Consider the following 16,259-nt stretch of genomic DNA (forward strand, 5'->3'; position numbering starts at 1 on the left):
TTGCATGAGACATGGAACCGGATAAGAGATGGCATGTAGGAAATATATGTGAAGTCTTTAATACCCCTATCATATTCAGTCTGATTTCTCCAGGAAATTCGAAGCACATTTCATACCTTGCCGCCATTGCTTGCAGCAAAACTGATTACCAGTTAGACATTTGGATGTAGTGGAACCACTCATGTTTCCTGACTTAACAAGATGGAGACATATAGTAACTCGTCCGTTTTGTAAACGTTGAATTCAGTTTTATGATTTTCAAACAAAGCACAAATCGTTTGTATTTTAATTTTTATTGAACCAGTTGTATTGTCATGAGTATACAAAATAATGAGTAATAAGTTCTCTTCACACTGCAGGTGACAGTAACTCAGTAATAGCCGATTCCTGAAACAGAAAGGGTAGTTACATGTAAAATAGGGATTTACGGAAAAATAACATGGAAATGTTGAAACTAAGTGCACAGTAAACTATCCCAAGCATTTCAAACAGCTGACGACAGTTTGAAAGATGTTTATCAGCTGAAAATATCGTATTTGCGTAGAATAATAATAAAGACATGTGTACATGATATTATTCAAGAAAGTGAAGTTTAAAATGGGATAAGGAGTGAAATTATGTATTGCGAAATACCTTTTCCTAATCCCATTCCATATCCTGGCATTCCGTAGAAACCACCGTAGCCTCCATACAGACTTCCCAGTCCGTATCCGTATTTGCCTCCATACACACCGCCCATTCCTCCGTACGGGCCATAGCCGTAGCCTCCATAAAAACCTCCGTGCATTGCACCTATTCCGTAGCCTAATACGCCAGCTCCTCCAAACAACCCACCCATTCCATGTACTCCATACAGACCGGTTGGTTCAGCGAAGGCGGTAACAGCCAGGCAGACAACAAGGACGGCGACAATCTTCATCATTTTGAGTATCTGTTCAGTAACATTAAAATCATCTTCATGACAGGGAAACAACATGTTATCATTACTCGTCTGGAGATTTTTCTCCACGGCACACGTGATCAATGATATTATCATGTTTTATTTCACAAGCAACCACATATTTCCACACTGACAAGAACGGTAAATAGCACTTACACAGCCACAGTTTACTGAATTGGATCAATGTAACAGTTGAGAAAGTAGAGGTGTGCAGCAGAAGAATGAAAACGTCAGAGTGCACATGCTTACCACAGGCAAACCTTGAAATGGTACTTACAGTTTGGTCTGAAGACGTAACTGTGTCTTAGCAGTTGGTGAAGAAAGAGATGATAGAATATTTTCCCCCCTTACCTTTATATATACAAGTTGTGAACTACATGTGATTGATTTACCTCGGGTTGGCCACTTCCAGGTGAGCAACACACCTAAATGTTAATGATGTGAACTGACCATTCTTTTTGCCTCAAATGACTTGCCTCAGGTTATCACCCTAAGGCTATACATGTGTGCTGGTGTACTTGAACATTCATAAAGGAAGTAGAGGGTGGTATATAATAGGGTGTAGGTCTCTCTTCGTATATCTTTTTCATCTCTCTGTGGCATGTTGTAACTGCATTTAGAAAACAAAGAACTTGCAGGTACTCAACTTTGAACCAGTATTAGGCAAATAGTCGTTTAACAGCTGTCTATCCATTACACTTGTGATGGAGCAATGTATATCAGACATTATGACATATCTGCCTGAGACGAAATTACGAAAGACGGGAAAATTGACACAACGCACGAGCACAGGATCGTCACACAGCAGCAATGTCACTGTTACAAGGGGTTGCTATATACACATGTGTGTGTAATACTGCAGCCTGTCCACGTGATGACCGCCTGCTTAATAGACTGCTGAAATCTCCCAGTAGCATGACATTCTCCCCGAATGTTAACATTATCACCAGATTTAAACTAAAAACTACAATAACTTCATTTCCCAGAAGGTATATGCATAAAATTCTTGCATTCAATCGATTCAAGTTCAATTCAGATTGATTTGAGTCAATTCAATCCCCATAAAACCTCGTCATGTAAAACTTCATTAATCCATTCTCACCAGTAATAGCATTCACACACTTACATGAAGTTTTGATATTATTTTCCAATAGTCCTTGTTTATTTAATATCGGGCTTTAACTCAAACAACATTTTCTCTTTGGCACCGCTTTCTTGCGTTATTTTGGAGTTAAATCTTCCCCTTGACAACCCATGCAGGTGGACGGTTTCCTGTTATGACTGGGTGGTGGTTGACATTACGCTGAGATGATAAATATATACGTTTTGATAGAGATAAATACGTCTCATGTTAATGAGAGCAGCGGAATACAAACGGTTATTTTATATCATGAAATCTGGAAGCAAACTTCCCCAGTAGTGTACAAAATGATTGATATTTTCATCAAGTGTTATCGACTATTGATAGCATGGTAAATACAACTTTAGTAGTTTGTAGTAACTTATGATTCTAGGCTTTTCGTTAGGTTTATATGATAAATAAACCGATGGAATGTGCTACAGCAATTTACGATTGTAGACCTTTTCACTTGGAACGGGATACTCACTTGCATTCGAATCGGATATTGTGCACAATGGCTACTACTAAAAGATTTCATGCACATGAAGATGCACACATGACTCAACTCCGAGTATTTTCGGATTTCACAATGACATCACCGAAGCCCTTCGTGGCAGCACAAATGATATATTTGCATGAGACATGGAACCGGATAAGAGATGGCATGTAGGAAATATATGTGAAGTCTTCAATACCCCTATCATATTCAGTCTGATTTCTCCAGGAAATTCGAAGCACATTTCATAACTTGCCGCCATTGCTTGCAGCAAAACTGATTACCAGTTAGACATTTGGATGTAGTGGAACCACTCATGTTTCCTGACTTAACAAGATGGAGACATATAGTAACTCGTCCGTTTTGTAAACGTTGAATTCAGTTTTATGATTTTCAAACAAAGCACAAATCGTTTGTATTTTAATTTTTATTGAACCAGTTGTATTGTCATGAGTATACAAAATAATGAGTAATAAGTTCTCTTCACACTGCAGGTGACAGTAACTCAGTAATAGCCGATTCCTGAAACAGAAAGGGTAGTTACATGTAAAATAGGGATTTACGGAAAAATAACATGGAAATGTTGAAACTAAGTGCACAATAAACTATCCCAAGCATTTCAAACAGCTGACGACAGTTTGAAAGATGTTTATCAGCTGAAAATATCGTATTTGCGTAGAATAATAATAAAGACATGTGTACATGATATTATTCAAGAAAGTGAAGTTTAAAATGGGATAAGGAGTGAAATTATGTATTGCGAAATACCTTTTCCTAATCCCATTCCATATCCTGGCATTCCGTAGAAACCACCGTAGCCTCCATACAGACTTCCCAGTCCGTATCCGTATTTGCCTCCATACACACCGCCCATTCCTCCGTACGGGCCATAGCCGTAGCCTCCATAAAAACCTCCGTGCATTGCACCTATTCCGTAGCCTAATACGCCAGCTCCTCCAAACAACCCACCCATTCCATGTACTCCATACAGACCGGTTGGTTCAGCGAAGGCGGTAACAGCCAGGCAGACAACAAGGACGGCGACAATCTTCATCATTTTGAGTATCTGTTCAGTAACATTAAAATCATCTTCATGACAGGGAAACAACATGTTATCATTACTCGTCTGGAGATTTTTCTCCACGGCACACGTGATCAATGATATTATCATGTTTTATTTCACAAGCAACCACATATTTCCACACTGACAAGAACGGTAAATAGCACTTACACAGCCACAGTTTACTGAATTGGATCAATGTAACAGTTGAGAAAGTAGAGGTGTGCAGCAGAAGAATGAAAACGTCAGAGTGCACATGCTTACCACAGGCAAACCTTGAAATGGTACTTACAGTTTGGTCTGAAGACGTAACTGTGTCTTAGCAGTTGGTGAAGAAAGAGATGATAGAATATTTTCCCCCCCTTACCTTTATATATACAAGTTGTGAACTACATGTGATTGATTTACCTCGGGTTGGCCACTTCCAGGTGAGCAACACACCTAAATGTTAATGATGTGAACTGACCATTCTTTTCGCCTCAAATGACTTGCCTCAGGTTATCACCCTAAGGCTATACATGTGTGCTGGTGTACTTGAACATTCATAAAGGAAGTAGAGGGTGGTATATAATAGGGTGTAGGTCTCTCTTCGTATATCTTTTTCATCTCTCTGTGGCATGTTGTAATTGCATTTAGAAAACAAAGAACTTGCAGGTACTCAGCTTTGAACCAGTATTAGGCAAATAGTCGTTTAACAGCTGTCTATCCATTACACTTGTGATGGAGCAATGTATATCAGACATTATGACATATCTGCCTGAGACGAAATTACGAAAGACGGGAAAATTGACACAACGCACGAGCACAGGATCGTCACACAGCAGCAATGTCACTGTTACAAGGGGTTGCTATATACACATGTGTGTGTAATACTGCAGCCTGTCCACGTGATGACCGCCTGCTTAATAGACTGCTGAAATCTCCCAATAGCATGACATTCTCCCCGAATGTTAACATTATCACCAGATTTAAACTAAAAACTACAATAACTTCATTTCCCAGAAGGTATATGCATAAAATTCTTGCATTCAATCGATTCAAGTTCAATTCAGATTGATTTGAGTCAATTCAATCCCCATAAAACCTCGTCATGTAAAACTTCATTAATCCATTCTCACCAGTAATAACATTCACGCACTTACATGAAGTTTTGATATTATTTTCCAATAGTCCTTAATATCGGGCTTTAACTCAAACAACATTTTCTCTTTGGCACCGCTTTCTTGCGTTATTTTGGAGTTAAATCTTCCCCTTGACAACCCATGCAGGTGGACGGTTTCCTGTTATGACTGGGTGGTGGTTGACATTACGCTGAGATGATAAATATATACGTTTTGATAGAGATAAATACGTCTCATGTTAATGAGAGCAGCGGAATACAAACGGTTATTTTATATCATGAAATCTGGAAGCAAACTTCCCCAGTAGTGTACAAAATGATTGATATTTTCATCAAGTGTTATCGACTATTGATAGCATGGTAAATACAACTTTAGTAGTTTGTAGTAACTTATGATTCTAGGCTTTTCGTTAGGTTTATATGATAAATAAACCGATGGAATGTGCTACAGCAATTTACGATTGTAGACCTTTTCACTTGGAACGGGATACTCACTTGCATTCGAATCGGATATTGTGCACAATGGCTACTACTAAAAGATTTCATGCACATGAAGATGCACACATGACTCAACTCCGAGTATTTTCGGATTTCACAATGACATCACCGAAGCCCTTCGTGGCAGCACAAATGATATATTTGCATGAGACATGGAACCGGATAAGAGATGGCATGTAGGAAATATATGTGAAGTCTTCAATACCCCTATCATATTCAGTCTGATTTCTCCAGGAAATTCGAAGCACATTTCATAACTTGCCGCCATTGCTTGCAGCAAAACTGATTACCAGTTAGACATTTGGATGTAGTGGAACCACTCATGTTTCCTGACTTAACAAGATGGAGACATATAGTAACTCGTCCGTTTTGTAAACGTTGAATTCAGTTTTATGATTTTCAAACAAAGCACAAATCGTTTGTATTTTAATTTTTATTGAACCAGTTGTATTGTCATGAGTATACAAAATAATGAGTAATAAGTTCTCTTCACACTGCAGGTGACAGTAACTCAGTAATAGCCGATTCCTGAAACAGAAAGGGTAGTTACATGTAAAATAGGGATTTACGGAAAAATAACATGGAAATGTTGAAACTAAGTGCACAATAAACTATCCCAAGCATTTCAAACAGCTGACGACAGTTTGAAAGATGTTTATCAGCTGAAAATATCGTATTTGCGTAGAATAATAATAAAGACATGTGTACATGATATTATTCAAGAAAGTGAAGTTTAAAATGGGATAAGGAGTGAAATTATGTATTGCGAAATACCTTTTCCTAATCCCATTCCATATCCTGGCATTCCGTAGAAACCACCGTAGCCTCCATACAGACTTCCCAGTCCGTATCCGTATTTGCCTCCATACACACCGCCCATTCCTCCGTACGGGCCATAGCCGTAGCCTCCATAAAAACCGTGCATTGCACCTATTCCGTAGCCTAATACGCCAGCTCATCCAAACAACCCACCCATTCCATGTACTCCATACAGACCGGTTGGTTCAGCGAAGGCGGTAACAGCCAGGCAGACAACAAGGACGGCGACAATCTTCATCATTTTGAGTATCTGTTCAGTAACATTAAAATCATCTTCATGACAGGGAAACAACATGTTATCATTACTCGTCTGGAGATTTTTCTCCACGGCACACGTGATCAATGATATTATCATGTTTTATTTCACAAGCAACCACATATTTCCACACTGACAAGAACGGTAAATAGCACTTACACAGCCACAGTTTACTGAATTGGATCAATGTAACAGTTGAGAAAGTAGAGGTGTGCAGCAGAAGAATGAAAACGTCAGAGTGCACATGCTTACCACAGGCAAACCTTGAAATGGTACTTACAGTTTGGTCTGAAGACGTAACTGTGTCTTAGCAGTTGGTGAAGAAAGAGATGATAGAATATTTTCCCCCCCTTACCTTTATATATACAAGTTGTGAACTACATGTGATTGATTTACCTCGGGTTGGCCACTTCCAGGTGAGCAACACACCTAAATGTTAATGATGTGAACTGACCATTCTTTTCGCCTCAAATGACTTGCCTCAGGTTATCACCCTAAGGCTATACATGTGTGCTGGTGTACTTGAACATTCATAAAGGAAGTAGAGGGTGGTATATAATAGGGTGTAGGTCTCTCTTCGTATATCTTTTTCATCTCTCTGTGGCATGTTGTAATTGCATTTAGAAAACAAAGAACTTGCAGGTACTCAGCTTTGAACCAGTATTAGGCAAATAGTCGTTTAACAGCTGTCTATCCATTACACTTGTGATGGAGCAATGTATATCAGACATTATGACATATCTGCCTGAGACGAAATTACGAAAGACGGGAAAATTGACACAACGCACGAGCACAGGATCGTCACACAGCAGCAATGTCACTGTTACAAGGGGTTGCTATATACACATGTGTGTGTAATACTGCAGCCTGTCCACGTGATGACCGCCTGCTTAATAGACTGCTGAAATCTCCCAATAGCATGACATTCTCCCCGAATGTTAACATTATCACCAGATTTAAACTAAAAACTACAATAACTTCATTTCCCAGAAGGTATATGCATAAAATTCTTGCATTCAATCGATTCAAGTTCAATTCAGATTGATTTGAGTCAATTCAATCCCCATAAAACCTCGTCATGTAAAACTTCATTAATCCATTCTCACCAGTAATAACATTCACGCACTTACATGAAGTTTTGATATTATTTTCCAATAGTCCTTAATATCGGGCTTTAACTCAAACAACATTTTCTCTTTGGCACCGCTTTCTTGCGTTATTTTGGAGTTAAATCTTCCCCTTGACAACCCATGCAGGTGGACGGTTTCCTGTTATGACTGGGTGGTGGTTGACATTACGCTGAGATGATAAATATATACGTTTTGATAGAGATAAATACGTCTCATGTTAATGAGAGCAGCGGAATACAAACGGTTATTTTATATCATGAAATCTGGAAGCAAACTTCCCCAGTAGTGTACAAAATGATTGATATTTTCATCAAGTGTTATCGACTATTGATAGCATGGTAAATACAACTTTAGTAGTTTGTAGTAACTTATGATTCTAGGCTTTTCGTTAGGTTTATATGATAAATAAACCGATGGAATGTGCTACAGCAATTTACGATTGTAGACCTTTTCACTTGGAACGGGATACTCACTTGCATTCGAATCGGATATTGTGCACAATGGCTACTACTAAAAGATTTCATGCACATGAAGATGCACACATGACTCAACTCCGAGTATTTTCGGATTTCACAATGACATCACCGAAGCCCTTCGTGGCAGCACAAATGATATATTTGCATGAGACATGGAACCGGATAAGAGATGGCATGTAGGAAATATATGTGAAGTCTTCAATACCCCTATCATATTCAGTCTGATTTCTCCAGGAAATTCGAAGCACATTTCATAACTTGCCGCCATTGCTTGCAGCAAAACTGATTACCAGTTAGACATTTGGATGTAGTGGAACCACTCATGTTTCCTGACTTAACAAGATGGAGACATATAGTAACTCGTCCGTTTTGTAAACGTTGAATTCAGTTTTATGATTTTCAAACAAAGCACAAATCGTTTGTATTTTAATTTTTATTGAACCAGTTGTATTGTCATGAGTATACAAAATAATGAGTAATAAGTTCTCTTCACACTGCAGGTGACAGTAACTCAGTAATAGCCGATTCCTGAAACAGAAAGGGTAGTTACATGTAAAATAGGGATTTACGGAAAAATAACATGGAAATGTTGAAACTAAGTGCACAATAAACTATCCCAAGCATTTCAAACAGCTGACGACAGTTTGAAAGATGTTTATCAGCTGAAAATATCGTATTTGCGTAGAATAATAATAAAGACATGTGTACATGATATTATTCAAGAAAGTGAAGTTTAAAATGGGATAAGGAGTGAAATTATGTATTGCGAAATACCTTTTCCTAATCCCATTCCATATCCTGGCATTCCGTAGAAACCACCGTAGCCTCCATACAGACTTCCCAGTCCGTATCCGTATTTGCCTCCATACACACCGCCCATTCCTCCGTACGGGCCATAGCCGTAGCCTCCATAAAAACCTCCGTGCATTGCACCTATTCCGTAGCCTAATACGCCAGCTCCTCCAAACAACCCACCCATTCCATGTACTCCATACAGACCGGTTGGTTCAGCGAAGGCGGTAACAGCCAGGCAGACAACAAGGACGGCGACAATCTTCATCATTTTGAGTATCTGTTCAGTAACATTAAAATCATCTTCATGACAGGGAAACAACTTGTTATCATTACTCGTCTGGAGATTTTTCTCCACGGCACACGTGATCAATGATATTATCATGTTTTATTTCACAAGCAACCACATATTTCCACACTGACAAGAACGGTAAATAGCACTTACACAGCCACAGTTTACTGAATTGGATCAATGTAACAGTTGAGAAAGTAGAGGTGTGCAGCAGAAGAATGAAAACGTCAGAGTGCACATGCTTACCACAGGCAAACCTTGAAATGGTACTTACAGTTTGGTCTGAAGACGTAACTGTGTCTTAGCAGTTGGTGAAGAAAGAGATGATAGAATATTTTCCCCCCTTACCTTTATATATACAAGTTGTGAACTACATGTGATTGATTTACCTCGGGTTGGCCACTTCCAGGTGAGCAACACACCTAAATGTTAATGATGTGAACTGGCCATTCTTTTCGCCTCAAATGACTTACCTCAGGTTATCACCCTAAGGCTATACATGTGTGCTGGTGTACTTGAACATTCATAAAGGAAGTAGAGGGTGGTATATAATAGGGTGTAGGTCTCTCTTCGTATATCTTTTTCATCTCTCTGTGGCATGTTGTAATTGCATTTAGAAAACAAAGAACTTGCAGGTACTCAGCTTTGAACCAGTATTAGGCAAATAGTCGTTTAACAGCTGTCTATCCATTACACTTGTGATGGAGCAATGTATATCAGACATTATGACATATCTGCCTGAGACGAAATTACGAAAGACGGGAAAATTGACACAACGCACGAGCACAGGATCGTCACACAGCAGCAATGTCACTGTTACAAGGAGTTGCTATATACACATGTGTGTGTAATACTGCAGCCTGTCCACGTGATGACCGCCTGCTTAATAGACTGCTGAAATCTCCCAATAGCATGACATTCTCCCCGAATGTTAACATTATCACCAGATTTAAACTAAAAACTACAATAACTTCATTTCCCAGAAGGTATATGCATAAAATTCTTGCATTCAATCGATTCAAGTTCAATTCAGATTGATTTGAGTCAATTCAATCCCCATAAAACCTCGTCATGTAAAACTTCATTAATCCATTCTCACCAGTAATAGCATTCACACACTTACATGAAGTTTTGATATTATTTTCCAATAGTCCTTGTTTATTTAATATCGGGCTTTAACTCAAACAACATTTTCTCTTTGGCACCGCTTTCTTGCGTTATTTTGGAGTTAAATCTTCCCCTTGACAACCCATGCAGGTGGACGGTTTCCTGTTATGACTGGGTGGTGGTTGACATTACGCTGAGATGATAAATATATACGTTTTGATAGAGATAAATACGTCTCATGTTAATGAGAGCAGCGGAATACAAACGGTTATTTTATATCATGAAATCTGGAAGCAAACTTCCCCAGTAGTGTACAAAATGATTGATATTTTCATCAAGTGTTATCGACTATTGATAGCATGGTAAATACAACTTTAGTAGTTTGTAGTAACTTATGATTCTAGGCTTTTCGTTAGGTTTATATGATAAAGAAACCGATGGAATGTGCTACAGCAATTTACGATTGTAGACCTTTTCACTTCGAACGGGATACTCACTTGCATTCGAATCGGATATTGTGCACAATGGCTACTACTAAAAGATTTCATGCACATGAAGATGCACACATGACTCAACTCCGAGTATTTTCGGATTTCACAATGACATCACCGAAGCCCTTCGTGGCAGCACAAATGATATATTTGCATAAGACATGGAACCGGATAAGAGATGGCATGTAGGAAATATATGTGAAGTCTTCAATACCCCTATCATATTCAGTCTGATTTCTCCAGGAAATTCGAAGCACATTTCATAACTTGCCGCCATTGCTTGCAGCAAAACTGATTACCAGTTAGACATTTGGATGTAGTGGAACCACTCATGTTTCCTGACTTAACAAGATGGAGACATATAGTAACTCGTCCGTTTTGTAAACGTTGAATTCAGTTTTATGATTTTCAAACAAAGCACAAATCGTTTGTATTTTAATTTTTATTGAACCAGTTGTATTGTCATGAGTATACAAAATAATGAGTAATAAGTTCTCTTCACACTGCAGGTGACAGTAACTCAGTAATAGCCGATTCCTGAAACAGAAAGGGTAGTTACATGTAAAATAGGGATTTACGGAAAAATAACATGGAAATGTTGAAACTAAGTGCACAATAAACTATCCCAAGCATTTCAAACAGCTGACGACAGTTTGAAAGATGTTTATCAGCTGAAAATATCGTATTTGCGTAGAATAATAATAAAGACATGTGTACATGATATTATTCAAGAAAGTGAAGTTTAAAATGGGATAAGGAGTGAAATTATGTATTGCGAAATACCTTTTCCTAATCCCATTCCATATCCTGGCATTCCGTAGAAACCACCGTAGCCTCCATACAGACTTCCCAGTCCGTATCCGTATTTGCCTCCATACACACCGCCCATTCCTCCGTACGGGCCATAGCCGTAGCCTCCATAAAAACCTCCGTGCATTGCACCTATTCCGTAGCCTAATACGCCAGCTCCTCCAAACAACCCACCCATTCCATGTACTCCATACAGACCGGTTGGTTCAGCGAAGGCGGTAACAGCCAGGCAGACAACAAGGACGGCGACAATCTTCATCATTTTGAGTATCTGTTCAGTAACATTAAAATCATCTTCATGACAGGGAAACAACATGTTATCATTACTCGTCTGGAGATTTTTCTCCACGGCACACGTGATCAATGATATTATCATGTTTTATTTCACAAGCAACCACATATTTCCACACTGACAAGAACGGTAAATAGCACTTACACAGCCACAGTTTACTGAATTGGATCAATGTAACAGTTGAGAAAGTAGAGGTGTGCAGCAGAAGAATGAAAACGTCAGAGTGCACATGCTTACCACAGGCAAACCTTGAAATGGTACTTACAGTTTGGTCTGAAGACGTAACTGTGTCTTAGCAGTTGGTGAAGAAAGAGATGATAGAATATTTTCCCCCCTTACCTTTATATATACAAGTTGTGAACTACATGTGATTGATTTACCTCGGGTTGGCCACTTCCAGGTGAGCAACACACCTAAATGTTAATGATGTGAACTGACCATTCTTTTCGCCTCAAATGACTTGCCTCAGGTTATCACCCTAAGGCTATACATGTGTGCTGGTGTACTTGAACATTCATAAAGGAAGTAGAGGGTGGTATATAATAGGGTGTAGGTCTCTCTTCGTATATCTTTTTCATCTCTCTGTGGCATGTTGTAATTGCATTTAGAAAACAAAGAACTTGCAGGTACTCAGCTTTGAACCAGTATTAGGCAAATAGTCGTTTAACAGCTGTCTATCCATTACACTTGTGATGGAGCAATGTATATCAGACATTATGACATATCTGCCTGAGACGAAATTACGAAAGACGGGAAAATTGACACAACGCACGAGCACAGGATCGTCACACAGCAGCAATGTCACTGTTACAAGGGGTTGCTATATACACATGTGTGTGTAATACTGCAGCCTGTCCACGTGATGACCGCCTGCTTAATAGACTGCTGAAATCTCCCAATAGCATGACATTCTCCCCGAATGTTAACATTATCACCAGATTTAAACTAAAAACTACAATAACTTCATTTCCCAGAAGGTATATGCATAAAATTCTTGCATTCAATCGATCCAAGTTCAATTCAGATTGATTTGAGTCAATTCAATCCGCATAAATCCTCGTCATGTAAAACTTCATTAATCCATTCTCACCAGTAATAACATTCACGCACTTACATGAAGTTTTGATATTATTTTCCAATAGTCCTGAATATCGGGCTTTAACTCAAACAACATTTTCTCTTTGGCACCGCTTTCTTGCGTTATTTTGGAGTTAAATCTTCCCCTTGACAACCCATGCAGGTGGACGGTTTCCTGTTATGACTGGGTGGTGGTTGACATTACGCTGAGATGATAAATATATACGTTTTGATAGAGATAAATACGTCTCATGTTAATGAGAGCAGCGGAATACAAACGGTTATTTTATATCATGAAATCTGGAAGCAAACTTCCCCAGTAGTGTACAAAATGATTGATATTTTCATCAAGTGTTATCGACTATTGATAGCATGGTAAATACAACTTTAGTAGTTTGTAGTAACTTATGATTCTAGGCTTTTCGTTAGGTTTATATGATAAATAAACCGATGGAATGTGCTACAGCAATTTACGATTGTACACCTTTTCACTTCGAACGGGATACTCACTTGCATTCGAATCGGATATTGTGCACAATGGCTACTACTAAAAGATTTCATGCACATGAAGATGCACACATGACTCAACTCCGAGTATTTTCGGATTTCACAATGACATCACCGAAGCCCTTCGTGGCAGCACAAATGATATATTTGCATGAGACATGGAACCGGATAAGAGATGGCATGTAGGAAATATATGTGAAGTCTTCAATACCCCTATCATATTCAGTCTGATTTCTCCAGGAAATTCGAAGCACATTTCATAACTTGCCGCCATTGCTTGCAGCAAAACTGATTACCAGTTAGACATTTGGATGTAGTGGAACCACTCATGTTTCCTGACTTAACAAGATGGAGACATATAGTAACTCGTCCGTTTTGTAAACGTTGAATTCAGTTTTATGATTTTCAAACAAAGCACAAATCGTTTGTATTTTAATTTTTATTGAACCAGTTGTATTGTCATGAGTATACAAAATAATGAGTAATAAGTTCTCTTCACACTGCAGGTGACAGTAACTCAGTAATAGCCGATTCCTGAAACAGAAAGGGTAGTTACATGTAAAATAGGGATTTACGGAAAAATAACATGGAAATGTTGAAACTAAGTGCACAATAAACTATCCCAAGCATTTCAAACAGCTGACGACAGTTTGAAAGATGTTTATCAGCTGAAAATATCGTATTTGCGTAGAATAATAATAAAGACATGTGTACATGATATTATTCAAGAAAGTGAGGTTTAAAATGGGATAAGGAGTGAAATTATGTATTGCGAAATACCTTTTCCTAATCCCATTCCATATCCTGGCATTCCGTAGAAACCACCGTAGCCTCCATACAGACTTCCCAGTCCGTATCCGTATTTGCCTCCATACACACCGCCCATTCCTCCGTACGGGCCATAGCCGTAGCCTCCATAAAAACCTCCGTGCATTGCACCTATTCCGTAGCCTAATACGCCAGCTCCTCCAAACAACCCACCCATTCCATGTACTCCATACAGACCGGTTGGTTCAGCGAAGGCGGTAACAGCCAGGCAGACAACAAGGACGGCGACAATCTTCATCATTTTGAGTATCTGTTCAGTAACATTAAAATCATCTTCATGACAGGGAAACAACTTGTTATCATTACTCGTCTGGAGATTTTTCTCCACGGCACACGTGATCAATGATATTATCATGTTTTATTTCACAAGCAACCACATATTTCCACACTGACAAGAACGGTAAATAGCACTTACACAGCCACAGTTTACTGAATTGGATCAATGTAACAGTTGAGAAAGTAGAGGTGTGCAGCAGAAGAATGAAAACGTCAGAGTGCACATGCTTACCACAGGCAAACCTTGAAATGGTACTTACAGTTTGGTCTGAAGACGTAACTGTGTCTTAGCAGTTGGTGAAGAAAGAGATGATAGAATATTTCCCCCCCTTACCTTTATATATACAAGTTGTGAACTACATGTGATTGATTTACCTCGGGTTGGCCACTTCCAGGTGAGCAACACACCTAACTGTTAATGATGTGAACTGACCATTCTTTTCGCCTCAAATGACTTGCCTCAGGTTATCACCCTAAGGCTATACATGTGTGCTGGTGTACTTGAACATTCATAAAGGAAGTAGAGGGTGGTATATAATAGGGTGTAGGTCTCTCTTCGTATATCTTTTTCATCTCTCTGTGGCATGTTGTAACTGCATTTAGAAAACAAAGAACTTGCAGGTACTCAGCTTTGAACCAGTATTAGGCAAATAGTCGTTTAACAGCTGTCTATCCATTACACTTGTGATGGAGCAATGTATATCAGACATTATGACATATCTGCCTGAGACGAAATTACGAAAGACGGGAAAATTGACACAACGCACGAGCACAGGATCGTCACACAGCAGCAATGTCACTGTTACAAGGGGTTGCTATATACACATGTGTGTGTAATACTGCAGCCTGTCCACGTGATGACCGCCTGCTTAATAGACTGCTGAAATCTCCCAATAGCATGACATTCTCCCCGAATGTTAACATTATCACCAGATTTAAACTAAAAACTACAATAACTTCATTTCCCAGAAGGTATATGCATAAAATTCTTGCATTCAATCGATTCAAGTTCAATTCAGATTGATTTGAGTCAATTCAATCCCCATAAAACCTCGTCATGTAAAACTTCATTAATCCATTCTCACCAGTAATAACATTCACACACTTACATGAAGTTTTTATATTATTTTCCAATAGTCCTGAATATCGGGCTTTAACTCAAACAACATTTTCTCTTTGGCACCGCTTTCTTGCGTTATTTTGGAGTTAAATCTTCCCCTTGACAACCCATGCAGGTGGACGGTTTCCTGTTATGACTGGGCGGTGGTTGACATTACGCTGAGATGATAAATATATACGTTTTGATAGAGATAAATACGTCTCATGTTAATGAGAGCAGCGGAATACAAACGGTTATTTTATATCATGAAATCTGGAAGCAAACTTCCCCAGTAGTGTACAAAATGATTGATATTTTCATCAAGTGTTATCGACTATTGATAGCATGGTAAATACAACTTTAGTAGTTTGTAGTAACTTATGATTCTAGGCTTTTCGTTAGGTTTATATGATAAATAAACCGATGGAATGTGCTACAGCAATTTACGATTGTACACCTTTTCACTTCGAACGGGATACTCACTTGCATTCGAATCGGATATTGTGCACAATGGCTACTACTAAAAGATTTCATGCACATGAAGATGCACACATGACTCAACTCCGAGTATTTTCGGATTTCACAATGACATCACCGAAGCCCTTCGTGGCAGCACAAATGATATATTTGCATGAGACATGGAACCGGATAAGAGATGGCATGTAGGAAATATATGTGAAGTCTTCAATACCCCTATCATATTCAGTCTGATTTCTCCAGGAAATTCGAAGCACATTTCATAACTTGCCGCCATTGCTTGCAGCAAAACTGAT

At 38.9% G+C, this 16,259-nt stretch overlaps 5 protein-coding genes across 5 annotated transcripts; all 5 read right to left on the reverse strand.

Annotated features, from left to right (window-relative positions):
- Positions 1-370: 370 nt before the first annotated feature.
- Positions 371-922, reverse strand: LOC137266205 (glycine-rich protein-like). Its single transcript, XM_067801707.1, has 2 exons — positions 634-922; positions 371-387 (listed from the first exon to the last, which is right to left on the reverse strand). Exons 1-2 carry the CDS (start codon positions 920-922, stop codon positions 371-373), a joined length of 306 nt encoding a protein of 101 aa, XP_067657808.1.
- A 2,139-nt stretch (positions 923-3,061) lies between these two features.
- On the reverse strand, positions 3,062-3,613 carry LOC137266206 (glycine-rich protein-like). The gene is made up of 2 exons (XM_067801708.1): positions 3,325-3,613; positions 3,062-3,078 (listed from the first exon to the last, which is right to left on the reverse strand). The coding sequence occupies exons 1-2, from the start codon at positions 3,611-3,613 to the stop codon at positions 3,062-3,064; spliced, it is 306 nt and encodes a 101-aa protein (XP_067657809.1).
- A 4,813-nt stretch (positions 3,614-8,426) lies between these two features.
- LOC137266208 (glycine-rich protein-like) lies at positions 8,427-8,978 on the reverse strand. The gene is made up of 2 exons (XM_067801709.1): positions 8,690-8,978; positions 8,427-8,443 (listed from the first exon to the last, which is right to left on the reverse strand). The coding sequence occupies exons 1-2, from the start codon at positions 8,976-8,978 to the stop codon at positions 8,427-8,429; spliced, it is 306 nt and encodes a 101-aa protein (XP_067657810.1).
- A 2,139-nt stretch (positions 8,979-11,117) lies between these two features.
- Positions 11,118-11,669, reverse strand: LOC137266209 (glycine-rich protein-like). Its single transcript, XM_067801710.1, has 2 exons — positions 11,381-11,669; positions 11,118-11,134 (listed from the first exon to the last, which is right to left on the reverse strand). The coding sequence occupies exons 1-2, from the start codon at positions 11,667-11,669 to the stop codon at positions 11,118-11,120; spliced, it is 306 nt and encodes a 101-aa protein (XP_067657811.1).
- A 2,131-nt stretch (positions 11,670-13,800) lies between these two features.
- LOC137266210 (glycine-rich protein-like) lies at positions 13,801-14,352 on the reverse strand. The gene is made up of 2 exons (XM_067801711.1): positions 14,064-14,352; positions 13,801-13,817 (listed from the first exon to the last, which is right to left on the reverse strand). The coding sequence occupies exons 1-2, from the start codon at positions 14,350-14,352 to the stop codon at positions 13,801-13,803; spliced, it is 306 nt and encodes a 101-aa protein (XP_067657812.1).
- Between the last annotated feature and the right edge of the window lie 1,907 nt (positions 14,353-16,259).

Source organism: Haliotis asinina, chromosome 15 (genome assembly GCF_037392515.1).
Source record: "Haliotis asinina isolate JCU_RB_2024 chromosome 15, JCU_Hal_asi_v2, whole genome shotgun sequence".
In the NCBI taxonomy this organism is placed as follows: domain Eukaryota; kingdom Metazoa; phylum Mollusca; class Gastropoda; order Lepetellida; family Haliotidae; genus Haliotis; species Haliotis asinina.

Bases quoted from the DNA above. Each gene is read 5' to 3' on its own strand.
- LOC137266208 (XM_067801709.1), bottom strand. From the start codon at position 8,978: ATGATGAAGATTGTCGCCGTCCTTGTTGTCTGCCTGGCTGTTACCGCC.
- LOC137266205 (XM_067801707.1), bottom strand. From the start codon at position 922: ATGATGAAGATTGTCGCCGTCCTTGTTGTCTGCCTGGCTGTTACCGCC.
- LOC137266206 (XM_067801708.1), bottom strand. From the start codon at position 3,613: ATGATGAAGATTGTCGCCGTCCTTGTTGTCTGCCTGGCTGTTACCGCC.
- LOC137266209 (XM_067801710.1), bottom strand. From the start codon at position 11,669: ATGATGAAGATTGTCGCCGTCCTTGTTGTCTGCCTGGCTGTTACCGCC.
- LOC137266210 (XM_067801711.1), bottom strand. From the start codon at position 14,352: ATGATGAAGATTGTCGCCGTCCTTGTTGTCTGCCTGGCTGTTACCGCC.